Here is a 23,827-nt window from a genome sequence, read left to right as displayed (position 1 = left end):
GTCCGGCCTGAGACAGCGATCAGTGTTACTTGACAAGCTGCAGCCATCCATCACCAGAATAAGGCCTTGACAGGCGGGGCACATGGAAGGCAGAACAGAAGGAGGGAGGAACTAAGGTGAAGGAAATCAAGATTCAAACAGTTTAATCTGCATATGGAGCACAGGCAGTCTGACAGCAGCATATTGCCCGACGGCTTCGTTCTCCCTGGGTTTACATGACAAGTAATTTCTGGAGCTGCTGGTTTCACCCTGGGGAGCTGGCGTTCAGGTGGGCCAGGAGCAGAGCCACAGCACAACAGATGCTTTGACAGGAAGGAGAAAGGATGTAAAACGCTGCATTGATCATAATCTGACCCAGACAGATAATGTACGTTTTTACACCCTCAGTGGGAAGGATTGTATATTGGCAGTACTTTTTTCCAGTAGATAAAAGAAAAAATAATTTTCGGTTGAGTGAATCAAATTAACGTTTATATTTTGAATATTAATAGAAAAAGCAAATGAGAGGAAAATCTTTTTGTGTTAATCCATTTATTTTCCATTCAATGCTCCTCACACGTATGCCAAAGAAAACACATGTCTTGATGCCAGTTTGAATGAATAAATGATCATAATATACCCATTTTCCTGTCGAATTCAATAACAATTAATAACCTACATTATGTCTTGTCAACGTTATTTTCTACAATTACCACAACATACCTAGTCTCTGAATTTAATCTTTTAGAAATCTAAATCACTTTGGCAGAGGGCGTGGCGAGGGCGATATTCATGGTGGAAGAAATAGACTTTAATTAAGAGGAAGACTTTAATTACAGAACGAATTTATTCCAATTAACAGAATTTACACGGCATGTTGGTTTTTTTCTCCACTGCCAACGCAGACACTCATACAGTCATCAACAGGAATCCAGAGAAATACACCGATTAATGAATTGCATATTGTATGCAAAAACACATACAACATACAGTACATGTTTAAACATTAATCTCTCCATTGCATTAGCAACATGAGAGGGTATTTTAAAGCAGCAAATGCGAAGACTTTTTTTCGACACTTCACGAGGATGCTGCTTGACAAACGGTGCTCCAACTACTGAAAGTACAACAGTGGTTGATTGAATACTTTATAAACAAAGAGGCATAACACGCACTATACCCCTTGGAGATCGTTGAGTCTTTGTTGGCGTTAAAAAGCCACAAGGAATAACTTAGGTGAACACCTGTGAGCTGCAGTCACCAGCAGGGTTTAGTTACCTCTAAACACCAATATGAAAACAGGGGCTTGTTTGTGGATCATAGCTTTGTCTTCCATCTGTCTTCACTAGACTTCAGATCTGATTCAAATCATTATATAAAGGTCGTCTTCAGTCAGTAGGCTCCAACAATAACTGCCTCCGTTTCTTTAGACGGTCTCCTGTCCGTTACTAAAAAGTTTATCATTCCCTCTGACTTTATGAGAAGGTTGCAACCCAAGAAAAATATGCCAAAAACCACCGTGAGGGACAAAACGCACATGACGGCTATCTGGACCACCCTCATGACGAAGAGGCTCCTCTCATCCGGAGCAGCTGCCACAAAGCCGTTATCAGTCACCACGGAGGAAAAGTTGCAGCAGAAAAGCTCCTCAGTCTTGTTGAGCAGTCCACCCTCCGTTTGGTTGAACCCGGTGTTATTCATTTCCACTTTTTTTTAAAACAATAATCAAACTTTCAGTGCCAGAGACGTGAGAGACAGAGAGGGAAAGGCGCCTGGAACAATCCCCGAGAAACGTGTCATCAGGTGAAAAGTGAGGATGAGGATGAGGATGATGATGATGATGATGAGGCGCAGAATTGAAGAAGTTCAGTCGGATCAGATAGCGCTCTCTTGAAGTTCAACAAGCTACTTTGACATCGCATTACTGGAGATTTCATGTGGTCTGTAGCAAGTTTCAGAGCAGAGTGAATCCTCCAACCCGCGGTTAAATAGCCAGACAGTAGCTGCCTGCGTTAAAACGCTTTAGTGGCAGGTCGACACAGCAAGAGCGCCACCATACGACCAGACTGCGCACGTGACTTATGAGTGTCCATCTAGGCATTACTTTATGTAGTACATTATGTTCTGTCTGTTCTGTTCTGGTATGTGCGTGTGTGTGTGTGTGTTTACATACATTCATGAATGTAGCCTATTAGTTACCAGTGTTTAGACAAACATTAACAATATGTAGCCTGCAATAAATCCTGTCTTTATTAGACTTTTGTAGTTTCTTGTAGATTATTAATTATCAATTAGCTTTTACAAGGAATACGTGTTTATCTATCTATGTATGTATCTATGTATCTATGTATGTATGTATGTATGTATGTATGTATGTATGTATGTATGTATGTATGTATGTATGTATGTATGTATGTATGTATGTATGTATCTATCTATCTATCTATCTATCTATCTATCTATCTATCTATCTATCTCTATCTATCTATATATATATATCTATCTATCTATCTATCTATCTATCTATCTATCTATCTATCTATCTATCTATCTATCTATCTATCTATCTATCTATCTATCTATCTATCTATCTATCTATCTATCTATCTATCTATCCATATGTATTGAACCCGTATGTAACAAAATACCTTTATTGGCATTATTATTGGCATACACGCATACACAAAATATTTCAATAATTTAGTAAAATCAGTAATCTGTACAGTTATCCAGCAATTAGATGCTGTCACCAATGATAACTGAACTCTCTGTTTTTTAAAACTTTTTCTGGATTTTGGTTAAAAAAAAAGTCAAGACTATTCATCAAACGCTTTCTTTTGCAAACTGATGATGTTCAAGTGTTACATTTTATTCATTAATAAACACAATTTGTATTGTGTCTCAGTAAGCCATTGTGACAGTGAGTCAGCACAATACCAGGACCCTAAAACAGAAGCAACTAAATCGAATGCATCCATCATTGATTTCATTATTTAGATGTGCTTCTCCTACTGTGACATGTCAAAATATCTTCTCTGAAAAATGACAACTGCTCTCTTCCATACTGAAGTAAAACAAAAGCTAACCAACAAGCAGAGGTAGAAGACTTTATTTAGATGTTGGTGGTAAACATATCACAATTAGACATTAATTCACCCCATAATAATGTCTTACACATAAAAACAAGTGGAAGTGTCAATTACTCAAATGTTATTTTTAAATGGTCAAACATACTTCATGACATAAACTCTTACTCCCTCTCTGGAACAAAGAGGAAACAGGACATGCACTGACATCTAGTGGATACTTTGAGTCTGGTGTGGACACATTATTTAAAAAACAAAACAAATCTACATGCCATAAATGCAATTATGAATGCTAGTCCAATTTATCTCACAATGCATCCACAGTGTATAAGCCGGCTGTTGTATTATCGTTGATTTAAATGAAATAACCAGAGAGCTTCAAATAAAAAGGCAGTTTACAGTCTATGACAGTACATCATTGAGAGTACATTAGAGTTATGATGAACTGTTTAACATGAACTACTACATTGCCCAGAGGCCAATGCAACACTGAAGGGCTTTCATCAATAGCAGCAGATGGCAGCATTGTTCAACATGTTTTTCTGAAGGCATGCCTTAAAATTGCTGTAAAAAAGGTTGTAGTATATTGTAAATTACTTTACAGTGTACTACAATCTCCCTGTTATTATATTTTGATGTATTCATTTTTAACTTTATTTTACCAGTCCCATTGAAATCAAACATCTCTTTTAAAAGAGAGAACAAGCCCAGGTAACAGCTGTTCAAAGTCAGATTCAAATACGACATTATTTAATTGTTTTAATTCACAATAAAACAGAAGAACACGTGTTTAACACAATGGCCTTCCAAGAAAAACAACCACATGCCTCCATCACCACATTATTAGTACATCATGTGAAAACAAACATCAACACTGTGAAGAAGCCCTGTGGGTTTGTTATATGCAACACGATGGCAAAACTAAAATCTCAAACCAGGAAGTAAAGTAGAGATAATCTGAACATTCATTGAGTTAATAAAAAACTACTCTACGATTTTTAGATAGATAGATAGAGATGTCAGAGGGATATTAGAGAAATAAAGATAAATGCAAAGAGAAATACATATGCACAGCCTCTTTGTATAGGCTAATATTTGTCAAAAGGACAATAAAGGACAAGAGCTTTTTTCCATTGTGGTCCTTTGAGTCTAGGTGTGTGTTTGACTGTTAGTGTTTGAGTGAGTATTTTAGTTGACCTAAGATACATGACAAGCAAAACATACTTGGTAAAGATTAAGATGCTTTTAATTTAGTCCTACTTGATTAATATCATCCACGTCAATCAAAAATACAAAATGTAAACTTAAAAACAAAACATTTCTGAAACATAAAAACTGAAATAAAATTTGTATGATTCAATTGAAAACCTGTTTTGAGACATGGCTAATTTCCTGGCAAGTGCCAAGAAAGTACTTGTCTTTTTTCATTCAGCAATCCCAAGCCAAAACAAACAAACAAACAACAACAACAACAACAACAACAACAAACACCTTAAATATTCCATGTATAGTGTATTATACTGAAAGTTTCCTATTCCCTTTTTCCCTTACAAAAAAAATGTAAAGCCCCTGGACATCTATCTGGACATAATACCAAAAACATAATTCAAAATTAAATGAACAATATATAATTTTGCATGTTTTACACTAAAATCGCAGTAGTAACCGCTATATGATGGCTGCGGTGGCTCGGTGCACGCGCCTACATTTACCAGACGCCCGTGACAGTCCACTTCGAAAGGATTTCATGATCGACGTCGCTTTCAGCCAATCACAGAGAAGAATAGAAATATTTTGAAGGTCGGTCTGAGCTGAGGTTAGATTGAGCTGAATATTATCTCGCCTGTCCTCTTACCGTTATAATATTCAGTCGGTGAACAGGTGCGTGCTAAGGCGTTACGTTACATTGACTGCATCAGCGTTTAAACGAATTTGGAAAATTAATGGAGACTGGTTTACTGCGGCTCAACTAGGGACAAATCATATCAAGGAGTCCAAACCGGTACCACGGTAGGCTTTACTGGACGGACAGTATCACACTGCATTGTGGACTACTCTGTATTGAGATGGACTGTAAGTTAGGTGTCGTTTCGAGACGTCAGTTTGCAGGAGCTATTCACGCAGTGCAATTTGGCCACTAGTTGTAGGCTACTGTATATTGGGTCATGTTGTCTGCGTTCAACACGTTGCCTGAGAGCGAGGCTGGAACAGGTCACTGGTTCACTCCATCCATAATTTAGGTAAGCAGAGAGTATCATAATTTTCTGTCGCGTGCACACCATTTTCCATAAGGCAATCATGTCGCGCTCTAATTGCTTTACACAACATGTCAGTAGAGTAGATTGAATACTGATGCTTAGCCTATAACTTGATATTACACTAAATCAAGGTTATGTTCTGTATCAGTGAGAATTAGTGTTCACTGCCTCTTAAAACTGCTGTTGTTTTTTTCCATCTCACTCCTGTCACATTCAACAATGAATATAATAATCAATATATAGGCAAATGTACATGCACATGAGTGAAATGTGGCCAGTGTGTGTGTGTGTGTGTGTGTGTGTGTGTGTGTGTGTGTGTGTGTGTGTACATAGCTTTTACGTTACACCTATAAAACCCCCAGAGTGATAAATGTAATCTTTTTCTGTTGTTTTGGTTCTAAAGAAGCTGCAGTCATTGGCCTAATGGGCTTATTGGGATCAACTCCTATAATCACCTGCTGTTCCTGGTAGGGCTGGGTATAGATTGGCATTTTTCAATACGGCTGCCAATGCTAATATGATACTTAGTGCTGGTTGCATAACAATACTTTTTTCAATATTAAAATTGATTTTACATGTATTAAAATATGCAAAATCTCAGTATTTATTTTTCATAATACATGTTGACTGTCAATGGCAACTTTCAAGTCTTTCCAGTTCTTAATGCCACAGACACAATTTGTTCAGCAATCAAAAACGATTGATGTACGACACACTGCTAAACTTTCTGCTTGTGACAATAGAAATGCGGATGACTGGAAGACAGGTTGAATCTGTACCCTGATATGTCTTAACATATGAATGCTCTCTCTGAAGTACCCATGAGAATGCTCCTTAAATCCCAGTCTACCTTAATTGTCCACAGCGAAAAAACTGTCTTGCCGCAGGATTTGATCACTTTTTTTCCCACTTTGTCTTCAACTGTTTGCTGCTTGTATTAGTGCCATGGTTCCAATGTTCGAGTTCAGTTATATTGCTACGGACAGCAATTAGTTAACAGTCTGGCAGTAGCATACAGTACAAGCACTCCTATTGAATGAAGGAGGAATTGGTAATTTAGCTCTTAGGACTGCACCAGACATTTCACAACAAAGGGAGTTGCTAACAGCACAATTAACTGTCACTTCACGAAGCAATTAATGCCTTGTGGTTTACACTTGTCTTGAAAATACTGGAAAAGTGGCCTGTAAAGACTGGAGGGACCTATTCTTAGTGCTTTGTAAAGCAGAGAATAAATATTCCTCTGTGCAGATGGTTAGACTAATTGACTCAGACTTCATCGGACGAGACTCCAGCAAGCTGCTGGCAGTGCGGTTGGTGGTACCAAACCCAAACATGTCACTGCCACTGACACACCATAGCAGATGGTGAGAGATGCAAACAGACATCAACAGAAAGAATCATCATTGATCTGTCTGCAATGTGAGGTGATATGCTACACACAGACTTGAATTTCAGCAGAGTTTTACTGAGACTTTTGACTTGATTAGACTCGTTATTTGGAAGTCTAGATCGCTTCTACCTACTCGGGTTATAAGTCAGTGAATTTTGTGTGAATTCTGTCTGAAATCCTCCGTCACGCTGTGATCTGAGTGAAGCTCTTAATGCAGCCGTACGGAGGCTGCCTTGTTTTTGAATGAGATAAGAGTTAGCCCAGGGCAGCGGTGTCAGACCCTGTGATGGACATTTAGACAGGGAGCGGAGAGGACAATGTGTGTGTGTGGAGTACAAAATCATTACCATGCTGCATGTGAAAGATAAGAGAATCTGTTAGATTCCCACAGGAGATGCTGCAGGCATTTTCCTCTAGTTGTACAAGTAAAGGGTGGGGTAAGTTGTTATACATACATGCGTTTGCAATTAAGTGCACACTCATATGCACAAACCTATTTTTTTTATAAAGTATATGTTACATTTTGAGCATGTGCAGGGGCTCAGTTGGCTTTATTGCATGTCATGTACAACAACATCTTAGATAATCTCTCTTTAGGATACACAGCATGTACACTGTGTGATATATATTGTAGACTATATTTCTGTTATGAATGCCTGAAAGGCTACTGGGTATTTGATTTTCTATGTCTGAAAGCATTTCCATTCTGATTATACTTTCATAAGCCTTGGCTTTCAGTCAACAAAAGCCTATAATTTCAGTCAAGTAGAAATCCTGTTTGACAGAAAATGATGTTGTTTTTCATCAGAAATATTGTGAGGCTTACATTTCACACCAATGAGATATCTAACCTCCACAAATTGCCTCTGATGTGAAAACTTCCCAGATGGACCGAGCAGCACTACTGATGAAGTGGGAGAACTCTGTAAAGGGGGAAATGAGCATTCATTCATCCTCTCAAATGGAAAGTGTGGAGGGTTAGGGTCAATCCAATATTGGAAGTTGGGTGTGACCTCCAATGGGCCATCTCTCTCGTAAAGGGGCCCGAAGGCAGTTACACCCGTAAAGCCCCTTTATAAAAAAAGAAGAAGAAATTAAACACGTGGTGGAGCTCACGCCTGGCTGCCTCTGACTCCGTCTTCTGAGCTACCAGCCTTTGCAAACTTGTTGGCAATATAATTATGATTATTGTTATTATTATTATTGTTGAAGTGTGTAGGTATGTATTAGAGCTTTACAGATAAATCATTATGGCCCATATATCTTCCGGTTTTATTTGATAATTGCACAATAATATCAGTATGTGGAGGAATAATTAACAAGAAACTGCAGTACCCAAATGCCAAACGTACGCTAGCACTTGTGTTAGTTTCTAAACAGTGACCCCATTACATACACTCTAAACTGTAAACTGCCCCACTTAGTACATATTTTGGTGACAACTAGGACTCACCGATCTAATTTTTTCACCTCCTGATATGATTCTGATACCTCAACGCCGAGGCTGATTTCTGTTCTGTCTTTTTCCCAAAATGTAAAAGCTGTTTACTTCCCTGCAGTGAAACTCACTGGGATCATTTTTATGTGAGGTAACATGATGCCAGGGATTGCTGTGGCACTACAAACTGAGTTGGACTCCCGCCATGACATAATGAATAGTGGAAATGCTGAATTTTATGATGACAGCAACCGTTTTTAATGTGGAGCTGTTACATCTGATACCGGATCAGCTAAATAGAATTTAACCCCTAAGCCAATCGGCACCTCATTATCAGAATTGTTCTCTCTCAAATAGATAGCTGGTACGGTATCTGCTTTAAAAAACAGTATAGACTCTATAGACAGTATAGATCCTTTTCCCCCACAATTAACATACTCAACTGCAAATCTGTACTAACTCTAACTCATAACCACTGTTTTGTTCTGTAAAACACACTGTATCATAGTATCTGTTTTGACGTGTTGTCTGTTTTTAATGTGACATTCCACTAATATAAAATATAAAAAGTGAAATAAACAAATGGGAAAATGCTATGTAATCTCATCTGTTTGTGTAGAGCTATGAAGTCTGAGAGGAAGTGATTACTAATCACTTTTACAAGAGACACATATTGATCCACTTTAAATATGGTCCCTCACAGATTTAGCTGACATCATGTTTCTTCCTGATTGTTTTAGATCGCCAGGATTGACTTTCTTCCTGAATCACAGCCTTGAGACTAAAATAATGATCATTATTTCTGTCGTCAGTAGATGTAGAATTCCACCTTCTCATATAGTGTTTCTCTCTCCCCCGTAGGATGACGGCTCTTGATCAAACCTGCTCGGTCTCCTCCCTGTTTCCTCACCCCGTCTCCAGAGTTCAAACGCCTCGTCAGCAGACTGAGCGCTCCTGAGCACTCGCTGTAGCTCTGAGCCTCCCTTGTTTGGCTTTCCAGGCTGACGTCCCGGGGAGGTGATGCGACGGTTTGTCTACTGTAAGGTGGTGTTGACCACCTCTTTAGTGTGGGTGCTGGTGGATGTGTTCTTGCTGCTCTACTTCAGCGAGTGTAACAAATGTGATGATAGGAAAGACCGCTCGCTGCTCCCTGCCCTGAGAGGTGAGTCCACACCACTGCTGTTAGACCTTTCATTCACAGAATAGACTTTGACACTTTATTCCCTCTCCTGGTTCCTTCTCTTTAAATTTTGATGTAGATTTTCAGGATTTTCTATTTTTCTTTATAAAACGAGTATTAGAGACAACGCAGTTTACATTGAGATTGTGATGTTTTGAAGGGAATTAGTACAAAAGCAATGAGCGAGGAGTTCTGCAGTAAATGAAGTGAGATCTCTGTCCTGGTGTTGAGACTATCTCAACTACATTAATGTTCATTTAGAATTTTGATTTAGTTTTTCTTTCTTTCTGATGTGAAATAGAATAGGCTTGAAGACTATTATCACAAAACAACCAGATTAATCAGAGAGAACACAGAGAGTTTGCTTGTGAGTCATGTAGCATGCACCGTAAGCTTGAAACGATCTCCGTGTGTACGTTCGTTTGCGGTCGTTTCAGAGATCAAACTAAACTATCTCACCTTTTTAGCAGAGTTCGTTTCCTCACATGCCCTGCAGTAAGCAGGGTTCTAAGAGGTTCACTAAGCTGCTTGTAGGGTTACAATGAGGCAAACAGCCAGCGACTGAGACTGATTACCATACCCACGTCTAATGTTACCATGGAGTTACTCTGAAATAGCTTAAATATGATATGATGATTAGCTAAATATTTGAACTGAGTGTTTCCGACACTGGTTTTCCGTAAACACTGCAGGTGTTTTTGTTTAATCCTGTTTATTCAGCACACAACAGAACAGCCTACACTTAATCTGGCACTGATTCACATGTTCACTTTTTGATTGGAATACATTTTCCCCTAAATTGATTATTACTCAAGTCTTTCTGTTAGGTCACACCATTACCGTTCAGTTAATGCTTGTGTAGTCAAAAGTGAATGGGATCCGTAAAGTTGCATTATTAAATATTTGGCCAGTAGGGGGAAAAAACAACCTTAGTGTGACGGTTGGTAATTGCTAACCTGCTTTCAAACAGTTTTCTATTAACACATGCAGAAAACGAAGCGCTGAATGTGTGACATGAGCTTTAATTTTAAGACATGTTTCTGGCCACCTGACAAATTGTACGTGCGGCATTTACGACATTACAGTATTAAAGTAATATGAGTTGCATAAGCCTATAGTGTGACGTGATGGTTTGTAGTTTCTACTCCATTACATCCATCTTGGACAAGGGGGGGGGCCAACGATCCCACACTGATCATTACCAGGTAGATAATGACCTTTTAAAAAATGTCTGCCTTAAATTCCTGATTAGTGCAGGTACCCCTTAGCTCATGTCAGTGTTTTTCAGTCGCTCCTGCCCACTATGTTTATTTAAGGTTTTACCTTAGCTTGACGTACTACGGCAAAGTTGTTTGGAGTGGTGCTGTTTGTTAATATGTAAAGGAGCCATAGACCCATGTAACCACAGGTCTGCGACATAGATATGTGCAGTCCTCTGTTCTTTTTGTACCACATTGTAACTCATTTAATGATGCACTTCCATAAAGTTAATGGTCATTTATGAGGTGAAAGGAGAAGTTAAATGACTGTTAATGATGAAACTCACTTCCTTAAAGCTACAATCAGTTCCTTTGTATTGGGAAATAAATTGTCACAAGATTATCAACTCAACAATTGATTGAAAGTTGATTGCTTTATAAAGAATAAATAGAATTGAACATTTTCATTATTTTCAGCATTATACATTGGTAGGGTGTGTTTAACAGCTGGAGCATTACATCCCTTCAACGTGTACACATAATGAAAAAATAGAACTATTTTGTAACCACAATCAACCCCTCGAAGAGGCGGAGCACCACAAGGCAAAGCTCCCAATTTAATTTAGTGACAGTTGGCGCTTCATTGCAGTGCATTTGTACTGTAAATCACTGCATCTATGTTTAGTGTTGCTACATGGAGTATTTATCATCCCGAACACGTTAAAGTTCAGGCTTTTTAGTTGAACTTTAGATGCAGTATTTTTCCTTAAGAGTTGTTGAAGCACATACATTAAAAAATCATCGACTACCAGGACAAAAATAATGACATTGAGAACATTTTCTTATCAAGTACATCATTTATAGAAGAGATTTAACTTATTTTTCATGCTTATGCCCAATAAATAACCCTTCTGTCTTATAGATATATATTTGAGCTTGTTTATAGAAATGATAGCTGTATTGTATGTAATTTGGATACTATTGCATTAATGTTGCAATGGCTGATGTGAGAAGACACCACATGCTGAATGACACTTTTACCTGTTTTTCAGAATACAAAAATATAATTGTCTCTGTAAATGATTGTTTAGAGTTTTTCCTCCCTTCCAGGTGCTTTTGCAGATATTACAAGTCATACAAAACTTCTGACCCTAATGGCCTTGAATCTTTGTTGAGTCCTGTAGAAAGACAGTATGTTGCCACTAGGGCAGGGCAATATTGAGAAAATGAAATATAAAGATATCTTTGACCAAATACCTCAATATTTCAATATGCAGATTAGTGTCTGAGTCCACCTTGACAAGAGGATCTGGGATCAAAGAGTCTGAGCTCTCACAAGACATAGAGAAGAGAAGGTTAACATGTTCCATATGTAGCAAATGTTGTTTGATGAGTCTAGAGTTGCACATGTATTGCACATTTCTTAGAATTACAAACTGATTAATTGCATAACGCACAGGTTGACAAGAGAGTCACGTTGAACTATTTTTGTTCAGCAATGAAATGTGAGTGATCGTGTCTCAGAAGACTCATTACCTGTGAGAGTGAGGAAAACCTTTTCACTGTAATCGCTTGGGATAATGCTTGAGGCTGGGACATTGAATTAGATTGATTGACCCGAGGACAGACGGAGCGACTGTATTTTTCCCGGATGATCGCCGTCATCTCTTATAATGAACACTCAGGTGTCAGGTGGAGAGTGTGTCAGGCTTAAAAATACCACAGAGAGTTTGCTTCCTAAGGCTCCTCGGATCGGTGTAAAACCAGATTTATTTAAGCGTTTCTGGACTTTATTTTTGCTTTAACTGAAATGATGATTCACAATCATAATGAGCGAGCAAAAATGTCAATAAGTCATATAAATGATTTCAAACGTGATGTAATAAGCTTTTACAAGAACATTTAATTGGCTGCCTAATGCAGCATTTATATAAATACAACTCTGTAAAACCAATAGTAATAAAAATAAGTTAAAGGCTTGAAGACAAAACCTACTTTGCAGGTAGAAGATCTTTGATTTATTCCCTCACTGAATTGTTTCAACTATGACATGAAAGACATGTTTTATATGAAACAAGGCTAAAAGCTTGCAGCTATGCTAGCGGCTCTGGCTGTAGGCCTACTGCTTTGAGCTAAATGCTAATATCGGCCGGCTAACATGGTCAGAAGAACAATGCTAACATGCTGATGTCTAGTAGATATAATGTTTCGCATGCTCACCATCGTAATTTAGTTTTGATGTGTTAGCATGCTAATATTGGCTAATTAGCTTTAAACACAATGTACGGCTGAGGCTCATATAGGTGTTACTCATATAGTCATACGCAAGTTGTAACCAAGACATAAATGTAGCGGTACAGTGGGAATGACCTTTGTCTTGTTATTTCAAGGCATGAGGACTGCCTCTCGAGTATTCTGCTCTCCGCAGTTGTTTACATCAGACAGCACTGTTCCACACATGATTCAGTAATCCACTCTTAACGGTCTGAGTGAAATACAGTATATATAATTTCACACTTAATAATCTATAGGTCATTAGTCATCCATGTTGGGGTGAAGGCAAACATAGAAAGGCAAATAAAACGTTTCCTGAAAATTCCCATCCTGTGTCTTTCCGTAGCTATAGACTGATGGGTTGGAGAGGCTGAGCATCAATCATCCAGCTCAGCTGTCAGTTGTGTCCATCAGATTTAAGACTGTCTTTAAATGGACAGTGTCAGCAGCACCATAAACAAAAGAGCAGGATCAGTTGAGGTTTACAATCCGGGAGTCCGTCTCCTCGAGTGGTCGTAGGGAATCCTCTTAACCTTGGACCATTGAAATCACTGTCTCTACTCTAAGAGATTATTAAAGAGAGCACAGTCATAAATCCGTGGGTGGCTATTTACCTTTGGTGACGGGAGTAGGCTCTGTGCAGCAGCAGCAGCAGCAAACAACAGCAATGCTGTCGTTCTGCAGGCATCTGACTATAGCAGCATATAGCTAATAGGAAATAATAGTAACTCTAGAAAGGATTTATTTTTCTTATGAATTGTTCATATACTGTATTAATATGTTCTACTAAATCTCTGAATTCAAGACCTTCTAATAGATTAAATAAAAATTAAATATAGCTGTCAGACTGCGCAGTGCTTAATACCCTGCCATCACACTGTCTTTATGTGCAGTGTTATAAGTGCCATTGAAGGGACTACAACATCCTGTATACAGTACATGCTGCCAGTACAGGAATTGGTCTTAAAACACACATGTTTGGTACATGCATATTGAGCTGTAGAATTAAGTCCATGCAGTATAAAATGAGACTGCACAGAGTGTACAGAGATAGAACTAGCATGCTTTGCTGCACTCTCCTCAGCCTGAAGAGACGGATGATAAATCCTGCCCAATGCTTTCAATACAAAAAGGATTTTTCAGAATGTATCTGTAGGTCATTCCCTTTGTCGTGGAATTAAGATTAAAAAAGATTAGAGATCCACTTTTTTCCCACAACAGCAGATTCATATACATCCTTCTCCCTCATTGAAGCCTAATTTATTATACAGCATTATATTTATAATGTATTTATTCAACTTTTCCAATCTCTCTTATTTCCTAGAAACCTATGAGCACATCTCTGCTAAACACAAGATTTAAAGTGGTGCTATTGCATGATTCTTTGTGGAGAAACTCAGTTTTACAGATCTGTCGATTGAATCAACTAATCCATTAGTCGACAAAAGCGTGTGAAGGATTTCTCTACGCGAGGACAGACCTATACGAGTTCTTAAAAAACCACAACAACTTTCTCTCTCCATTGGTTAGAACAGGGCACACTGCCAACAGACTGTGGTCAGGGAGACCCGTCAGTACTTATTTCTCTCAGCCCCATTTACAGAGGAGATGTGGAGGGGCTTTTAAAACGTAGTTGTTCTTCTCATATTGTTTCCTTATCGAGGATAGACTGTATATACAAAGGAATTTATTTTACAATGCGGTTTGATATGAACTCCTTAGTGAGAATAAAACAATAAGTGGTTTGATTTCTCATCAGATATGCTTTTGTTTTGCCTCTTATGTTTTACAGCAGCGATATCTCGGAGCCATGAGGGTCCAGGGGAGATGGGCAAGGCAGTGAACATCCCCAAGAACGACCAGGAGAAAATGAAGGAGCTCTTTAAGATTAACCAGTTCAATCTGATGGCCAGCGACATGATCACACTCAACAGGAGTCTGCCGGACGTAAGGTTGGATGGGTGCGTATGCTGTTCTTCCAGATGCATTTTGTGACCCACACTACTGACCCTCTAACACCCACACACTCGTATATCCTTTATCCAACAGACCAGCCTTACACAACCTGCTCCTCCGCTGCCTGTAAACTTTGGCACATTTGATACCCATCACACATTGTAAGGCGCTGTGGTTTCTTTATCAAAAAGCTGACATTTGGATGGGAGTTTCTGCTTTTTTCGTCTTTATATCTTGGGATTTTATTTATTAGTGTGTGCAGACTTGTTTGCCAGGTTCACTGGAAACTGTTCTGTATTCAGACAAATGCGGGAATTCGTTCTCTAGTCAAAAGAGTCTCAACAGGGTTTCAGACAGCGATGCAGATAAAATTCTCTTAACTCTCAAAACAATGTTATTCTGATGATTTAAAGTATTTTTTAAACTGTTTGTCCATTAGATTTTATTGCTCTTAATAACTTTTATCTGATGCGAATAGGCATCGTTAATTACCGGTACTGTTTCAATGCAGAATCCATCAGATCCCTCAAGTGTGTGTACATTAGGCCTGACATTTGAATGGGAGTGAGGTTTTGTTTACTGTCACTCAAAATCCACTTGAGCACTTAATGAAAATCCAAGGAGCAATTTATGTGAAACATGAGCACATTCGTCTTGGGCTGCTGATATGCAGCGGCATTCGCCTCTCGTGGAAACATTATCCAAGTGATTCATGTTTAAATATTCCAACTGAACACAAGTTCTCCACAGTACTTTCATTAAGTGGATGCAAAAGGCTCTTCCAGTCAGATACATCATGAGAAATAGGCCACAATAATCTCTTTTTTCACACCTACGTTCCAAAGTTTTTAATGTTATTCTTGCCAATGCCAAGGAAATGCCAATTCTAAGACTTTTTGCAACGTGGCGATGCAAACATACAGCTCATTTTGCGTGCGTAGTGTTAAAGAAGACTTATATTACTGAGAGAAATTACTGAACATTCAGCTGTTTGCAACAGTTTTTTTCTGTCTGTTATAGCTCCATCCTTTTCTCAATATAAATATTACAGCAGGTTTATTACAGAACAGAGCTTAGCTTTGCAAAATGTCTACAGCTGTGTGGTGAAAATGATCCAGAGCCAGGCAGAATTACAAGTCGTTGCTTCTGAACGGCAATAACATTTTGTCTTGAAGGCAACCTCCTGGCCTAGTTGTGTCAGTCAGTGCTGTCACTTTGAATCGACAGGACTGAAATAGCAATGTTGTCTGCTCCGATGGCTTCTTTCACCCTCCATCACCACCCACTACCCCTCCTCCTGCCCTGGCCGTCCACCTCCTCCCCTCCTGTAATGCAGCTCCTTCTTTATTCAACATCTTCCTTGACGGCGCCGTCCCAAGTTTGCCAGATTGTCGCTCTTTGGCTTTGACAGACAGCCCATCAAGCCGAGGATGCGCTGACATAGCCGTCAACACGGGTTTGACTTTTTCTGCTTTCTTTGGAGATATTTGTCAGTGAATATCGTATAACAACGTTTTTGCACTGACGGCAGAATTGGATAGCAGCAGGACACATTCAGATTCTATTCTCAGACACTTTTCATATAATATAATGAGCTGCGAGCTCTAGACGACCACTTGCAATGCAGTTTGAAAACAACACTGTTGTCTTAGACAAACACATGTAGACCGGCTATATTTTAGAATTAGTGATTCTAAATCCGTCTGCAACTTCAGCACCACAGACAGCGCCATGGATTTATCAATACACAGCACAGTTAGTTATTTCAGAGCCATGGTCGGGGCCATAGATTCTAACTTGCAAAAACCTCAGTCAGATAAAGGATCAATGAGTCAGACAGACTAGACAAACATATTAAACTAAGCAACACCTCTGACCCTGCACTCTTTTTGCTTCTGGGGGACGGAGTAACCCCTGCTGGTTATGATTAGACAGTTAAACAGTGATCTAAAGTTTGGGACCCTCAAAAAGGAACAGGTCCCCTTGTTTGTTTATATATACTCTATATATACATATAAAGGGTAAATAAAAAATAAGGTACCCCTGAGTTGCTCCAGGGAGTCTGTCCCTCTACTTAGTTTAATGTAAGTCGCTCTGGATAAGAGCGTCTGCTAAATTACCTGTAATGTAATAAAGACAAATACAATATATACTGAAGTAAAATTCCCTAAAAACCCTCCAGGCACCTGAGAAGTGGCATTCTCTACTCAGCTTATTACAGGAAATAATTACAGTAATGTAAAATCCACAAACTTGATGTGATTTTCTGGATCTTTGCTTCTTCCATTTTTTTGTAAAATTGGAAAAGTTTTACCTCTACGGGCATCTAGAAACTGTTGAAATGAAGTAATCTCAACTCAACTGCTCACAGGCTCAAAAGGAATACAGTAGATATGCGTCCTGTCATGAGAAGTCATAAGTAGACTGGCGTTTTATTAACCTTCCTCATACCTGTAGCCCAGTGATACTCAAACATGGTTTAACTTTCCTTTGTTCAATTTAACTTTTCTGATCTCATTTTGTTTTTACTCTTGCTCCATCAGCTGTAAGACCAAGCTGTACCCAGATGACCTGCCAAACACCAGCATTGTCATCGTGTTTCACAACGAGGCGTGGAGCACACTGCTGCGGACAGTTCACAGTGTCATCAACCGCTCTCCCAGGCAATTGCTTGTAGAGGTTGTGCTAGTCGATGATGCCAGTGAGCGAGGTTAGTAGTCTACACTGTAGCTAGTATACAGTATCTGACAAAGTCACATGTTTATGGATATGTGACACAAAACCCCAAGAACAAAACTCAGTTGATCACCACATTTTTAATATAAGAAACAATTAACACACTTTTTACTACAATAAGATGTCTCTGACATCACCAACTGAATTGAGATGTAGTGCCTCAACTAACATTTGTTTTGTTAATCGTTTGGTCAAACATATATCAGAAAACAGTGATAGTAGCGATAGTTTTAATAGTTTCACAGCTCCCAAGTTAACATATTTAGATTTCTTGTTTTGTCCGTCCAATAGTTCAAACCTGACGATTTTCTATTTAGACTTTGAAAACCAGCAAATATTCATATTAGAGAAGGAGTCAACAACTATACTGAAGATCAATTAATCATTTAAGTCATTTTTAATTGATGACTAATGAATAAATTGACTAATTCTTTCAGTTCTGTTGAATTGCATTACTCTGCCGTTGCTGAAATGTCTGTTGTTTTGTTTCAGACTTCCTGAAGAAGAAGCTGGAGAACTATGTGCGTACTCTGGAGGTGCCAGTCAGGATCCTGAGGATGGAGCAGCGTTCCGGTCTAATCAGAGCCCGGTTGAGGGGGGCAGCAGCCACCAAAGGTCAGGTCATCACCTTCCTGGACGCTCACTGCGAGTGCACTGTCGGCTGGCTGGAGCCCCTGCTGGCGCGCATCAAAGACGACAGGTAGGCTTGTTTTAGGAGCAGTCGCTACGGTGCTTATGAGCTTCTCATCATCAATCACGTTAATCTTTTGCCTGTTCAGTTCTGAAACATGCTTAATAATAACAACATTATCACATTTCAGTTACACCATCGGGTGCTTGAGCCCTTGCTGAATATTGATGGGACAGCAAACTATCAGTTATGAATACACTGTTTGAGCCTGACGCTGCTGATAGGAGAAGATAATCATTTTGCATCGTCTGCTTCTGCGGCTGGCTCAGAGGAATAGCTAGCTCCAATTGCTGTAGCTTTATTTTTGTGTTAACTCTGCTAAAGCTTGAGCTAGTAGACGCTGTGACAGTGTGTTGGGTGAACAATGTGTTCACTGTTTTGCGTTTTTGCATTTTTGCAATCCAATAACTAATTTTTCTAGATGAAAAGGAATATGATACAACTACTCTTGAAATTCAATATAAAATGATGTTGAAATATGTTCCTAATGCAAAGGTGAGTAAAAGTGCTCGTTAGACTTTTTAACTTTTAACTTTCAAAGGTCATGTGCACTATGACAAAGGACAACCGTTACTTTTATATATTGCTATCTATTTGCCAGTTCCCAACCTACAGTACAGCAAATAATACAGCATTGCTTACAAATACAACTTGTGGTATTGTTACTTCTCTACTAGTAATACAATGTTAGCTTTGTTTGTGATAATCAGTGTACAACAATAATTAAGACTTTTTAAGCTGTTTTAATAATGCGGTCCTCAGCAAGAAAATGCAGATTTCTTTTTTATTGATGCTAGAGCATCCAAACTCCTTTACGTAATATGTCCAGTCTAATATGGGTGCCCAGGTATCTCACCTGGTAGAGCGGACACCCATGTACCAAGGCTGAGTCCTTACTGCAGCGGCACCAGTTCAAATCTGATCCACGGCCCTGTGCTGCAGGTCGGTGCCTCTCTTTCCCCCTTTTCTGTCAATCTATTTGTACAATCTAACAAAGTAAAAAAATTAAATCTTAAAAGAATACGTAAAATAAAAGCCTAATATTAGTTGGCTTCCGTCTCTGAAATGTGAGGATTTAATCCATTATGATTAATAACAGATCTACAGATATATTGCAGTGTGTTAAAAGACCAAGCATTACTTGATTTGCTTTCTTTTTCTCACATATATTATATTTTTGGGAATCTTCAGCTTTTACTGTATGATTTATCTCAGCATTGAATCTTACACTGTATTTCTTTTGTGTCTTTCAGGACAGCAGTGGTGTGCCCTATCATCGATGTCATCAGCGACGAGACGTTTGAATACATGGCAGGCTCAGATATGACCTACGGTGGATTCAACTGGAAGCTGAATTTCCGCTGGTACCCTGTTCCGCAGCGGGAGATGGATCGACGCAAGGGGGACAGAACACTGCCTGTCAGGTACACAAAGAAAACGTCTCTCTGTGAAGCTAAATCTAGATTATTTTTCTCGGGAATGTGTGAGTGACTTTTCACTATTGTATTTAGATTAAGAATTGAAAGAGAGGAGGTCAAATTCTACAAAAAAAACCAGATCAAGCAGATGTTAGTTCTGAGTTGAGAGACGGCATCAGGCTACAGAGAAGACATGGATAGTTAGACTTCTTCACACAAACTCCTCTTGTGCCATTTTTATCCTGCAGATAGAAATAGGTGATTTTTTTTACATTGTGTATCCCACTGATGAAAGCAACTGCTTAAATAGCATCCTGATAGTGTCGCTCTGTTGAAGACCAAGTATGTATGAGCTCATTTATTTTAAAAATAGAAAAACAAAAACTCTGCTGGCTTTTTTTGTTTGGTTACACAAAGCTAGGCACAATTTGTCATCTGTATGCAAATCATTCGCAGCAACAAACAAAATCCTTAATTAGGGGCCAACTTTAACATATAATGAATTAAAAGATAAAAGTAATTACCCCTCTAAGGCTTTGTTTCCAATTGTCAAACAAATTGTTTTTTGTTGTATTCTGAACGGTCCTCAGAGCTGCACTGAGGTACTAATAAATACAGCATGAAGTGAAGCAATATCGCAAAACTATTGTTTTTATGCTTCTCTTGCAGGACTCCCACCATGGCAGGAGGATTATTCTCTATAGACAAAACATACTTTGAAGAAATAGGAAGCTACGATCCAGGGATGGATATCTGGGGCGGAGAGAACCTGGAAATGTCTTTTCGAGTGAGTGACAGATCGGGGAGGATGTTATCTTGATGTTATCATGTCACCAGAGTTGCTTGATGTCAACAAATTCCCTTTATTGTATCTACGTTTCCCTCACCTGCGTCTTTCGAAATTAAAATTCAAGGTTGAGGCTCAAGGAAAATATGCAAAGGAAAGTAGAATTCATGCATGGAAATACATGTTTAGTGAAATGAGATATCCTTCCCCCTCAACAAAAAGATTATTTAGTAATACACGTTCTGATGAGAATGTCTTATGTTCTAATGTTTTAAGGAAAAAAAGGAAAAGATGTTATTAATAGCTGACATCACCGTTTTATGCGTTCTTTCTTAATCGGGTCTACAGTGGACACACATCCAGTATTATCATAAGTACATGTTGCTTAAGCCTCGTTGCTTTCAGAATTAAGAGCATTGTAATGTTCTTATTGATGACAGATTTAATCCTTTTCTATGTTACCTGAGGATCGCGGAGTGAGGAACGTTCAAATAAGGGAACTGGCATTTACACAATGTTGTATCCGTTGTTATTAAATGCATTTGTCTGCTTTTCATGCTACAGGCTATATAAAGCTACACTGTGTGTTTGTGTCTGCAGATCTGGCAGTGCGGTGGCTCGTTAGAAATTGTAACATGTTCCCACGTGGGCCATGTTTTTCGGAAGGCCACCCCGTACAGTTTCCCCGGAGGAACGGGCCAAGTCATCAACAAGAACAACAGGCGCCTGGCTGAAGTCTGGATGGACGATTTCAAAGATTTCTTCTATATCATATCACCAGGTACAGAGCTGTGGAGCCACTCTCTGACTGCATCTTTCTGCCACTGGAATAGTAACAATAATAATAATGACTTTAATAATATAGTACCTTTTCCTAAGTGCTTTATAATAAAAACTAAAATACAGCTGAGAAGATGTGGTGGAAAGTTGGTTAGTTACTCAAGTACTGTACCTAAGTAGAATTTTGAGGGACTTTACTTATTTCCATTCTTTTTCTTCTTTATACTTTTACTCCACTACATACCACATTACATTTTGGATAAATAAGTTAATTTACAGATTCAGATTCGGATTACCAACAATTAAAATGTTATGTTATGTTAATACCAAGCGATGAACAAATTAATGCAGTGATAATTATAATTCAATAATATAATGTAATATATATTATTCTGAAATGGGCCATTCAGAACTTTTACTTTTGGTGCTTCATTTTTCACTTCTGTAGTTTTACTATTACATTTTGAATGCAGGACTTTTATCCACTGTAGTATTACTACTTTTACTTAAGTAGATGACCTGAGCACTTCTCCCACCACTGCTAATAAGAAACCAAAACAGGGTCAAGATCTGAAACAGAATAACATTATTTAAATACTTATAATAAATACTAACAGTTAAGAAAAAGCCAAATGATAAAAGCCATTCCTTCTATGTTGAAATTACATGAATTCTGCATGTTTTCTTTCAAGTTTTAGAATGTATAGTTCATTCAGGGATATATTAGATGTTTTATTTATTGTGCACCGCCACGCAGACGCACATATGAACAATCCTCATTAACAGACTCCTCTTTGCAACTCGTGTGCTCGCTGATATTACATTTAGCAATTTGGTGTGAAAAGGAAAGACTCATCTGCTCCCTTTTATTATTTGATTCTCTTGCATGGTACTTTATTATCTTGCTCATTTAAGAATTTATATTTCTCTTTGTACTCTGGCTCACATTTGAATTGAATGCTGCTTTTATCCCAAACTAGGATTCATTTATTCCTACTTTCAGACACATTTTTTTAGTGCTCCTTTTTCAAAGATGGTCTCCTGTCCAACACAGACTTCTCTCTAACACACACATGGACAAACTAGAAGAATAGGAGAGTACAGATTGAGAGACGAGTACCCCTCCATCTGTGGCTTTAGTAATGTGATTACCCTTTAGCAGACAAGAGCGTCCCGGAAATCTCTGGTTAAGAGTTTGAGATGCCAGCCAACCGACAGTAAAAGGGATCATCTGTAATCTGCCGATTTTATGGCTCAAATTGTGACCTTCTCCTCCACACAGTCGGGCAGGATTCTCCTACAGGCAGGTGTGCAGATAGAGCTGCAGTTGTGATGGATGAGTCTTTCCACGAGTTGTGGCCCCACAATGACCGTCTGTTCCTCCAGGACATTAGGGAGAATGATCTGGGTCATGCTGCTGCCAGACCTCACTTATTGGCACAGAGGAACACAGTATGTTGCTCAGGCTGAGTTTGGGAGTGGCATCTAGTGATCCTATTAAAAGTGCATCTCCCTCCTCTGCACTGGTGATTTCAAGATCAAAGAGGCTATTCATCATCTGCAACATGTGATGCTCAGACCCGACATACAGAGAGAGATGGAAATAGAGAGCCAGGGGAGGAAGAGTGGCCTTCAGGTCTTAGCTTTTATCTGCCGACTTGAAATTTCTATTTCCCAGATTAAAGTGTAAGACCTTGTTGGTGTTACAGAAGGGGATGTTTGCATCGTCCTGCTCGTGTTTGATGGATAAATACACAACTCTGTAGGTCTTAACATGATGGCTGGTGTTGTATATTGTATTCTGTTATATTGCAATCACACTCTTTCATGATAAATTACCACCCTAGTCTTTCTAAATGCAAGATATGAGTCCTCAAGAGGCACTCTGAAGAGAAGCCAGTCGCTGTCCAATCATCCTTCAGACTTCAGTTGCATCATTCAGTCCCCATTCTAGATAAAATAACATAAATCAAGACAAACGGTATTCCACAATTGTTGCATTTGTGCATTTCCTAAGGAGGTGCCTTATTTAGAAATTTAGAGTGTAGAAATAGGATTTCACTTAGTTTCTTCACATGCCCTCTTTTTAGAAATTAGGTGATTCATGTGTCATGGAAAATCCTCCCATGACCACCCACACAGCCAAGGTGTTCTATTTTGTATTTGTTTTATTTTTTAATAAATAAAGAGTCCCTCTGGTGTTAAGTCTTGGTAGTGCAAGAAAATAAGATTATTTGATTTCAAAAAATGTAAATACTAAGGTTAACGCTGGCTGGTGATGTTCAGTGATACTTACTGTATGTATGTAACCCCATCCTGTCTATACATATGAATCCTTGTTTTGGCATTTTGTCTCCAGGTGTGATGCGTGTGGACTACGGAGACGTTTCTTCCCGTAAAGACCTCCGCGAGGCCTTGAAGTGCAAACCGTTTTCCTGGTATCTAGAGAACATCTACCCAGACTCCCAGATCCCAAGAAGATACTACTCGCTTGGTGAAGTATGAGCTTCTTTGTACTTTGATCTCCCTTAATGCAACAGATGCATCCGCAGCTGTTCGTATTGAATGCCTTGGACTCACAAACAAGGGGATGTTCGCGCAGGCACTATTGATCCCAGTCACATACACAGTTCTGCTATGAATGCTGGGTAG

General features: G+C 38.9%; 2 protein-coding genes across 7 annotated transcripts in view; one reads left to right on the top strand and one right to left on the bottom strand.

Moving 5' to 3' along the window:
* Window positions 1–553: 553 nt before the first annotated feature.
* Window positions 554–1,933, bottom strand: rprma (reprimo, TP53 dependent G2 arrest mediator candidate a). Its single transcript, XM_029459338.1, has one exon. The coding sequence runs from the start codon at window positions 1,678–1,680 to the stop codon at window positions 1,372–1,374; it is 309 nt and encodes a 102-aa protein (XP_029315198.1). The 5' UTR covers window positions 1,681–1,933; the 3' UTR covers window positions 554–1,371.
* A 2,961-nt stretch (window positions 1,934–4,894) lies between these two features.
* galnt13 (polypeptide N-acetylgalactosaminyltransferase 13) overlaps window positions 4,895–23,827 on the top strand; it is a 33,135-nt gene continuing 14,202 nt past the window's right edge. For 3 of the 6 annotated variants that reach the window (XM_029459614.1, XM_029459613.1, XM_029459612.1), the window contains exons 1-9: window positions 4,895–5,305; window positions 9,016–9,316; window positions 14,600–14,768; window positions 17,307–17,473; window positions 17,992–18,199; window positions 19,444–19,614; window positions 20,278–20,395; window positions 20,996–21,176; window positions 23,535–23,674. In XM_029459614.1, the coding sequence (XP_029315474.1) occupies window positions 9,175–9,316; window positions 14,600–14,768; window positions 17,307–17,473; window positions 17,992–18,199; window positions 19,444–19,614; window positions 20,278–20,395; window positions 20,996–21,176; window positions 23,535–23,674 (1,296 nt within the window). In that variant the 5' untranslated portion in view covers window positions 4,895–5,305; window positions 9,016–9,174. Of the gene's footprint in view, window positions 5,306–9,015; window positions 9,317–14,599; window positions 14,769–17,306; window positions 17,474–17,991; window positions 18,200–19,443; window positions 19,615–20,277; window positions 20,396–20,995; window positions 21,177–23,534; window positions 23,675–23,827 lie in introns of those variants that run through there. The other 3 variants (XM_029459615.1, XM_029459616.1, XM_029459617.1) reach the window with 3 other exon arrangements.

This window comes from Cottoperca gobio, chromosome 21 (genome assembly GCF_900634415.1).
Source record: "Cottoperca gobio chromosome 21, fCotGob3.1, whole genome shotgun sequence".
In the NCBI taxonomy this organism is placed as follows: Eukaryota; Metazoa; Chordata; class Actinopteri; order Perciformes; family Bovichtidae; genus Cottoperca; species Cottoperca gobio.
Note: the sequence above shows the minus strand (reverse complement) of the source record. Positions and strands in the feature narration are given on the sequence as shown.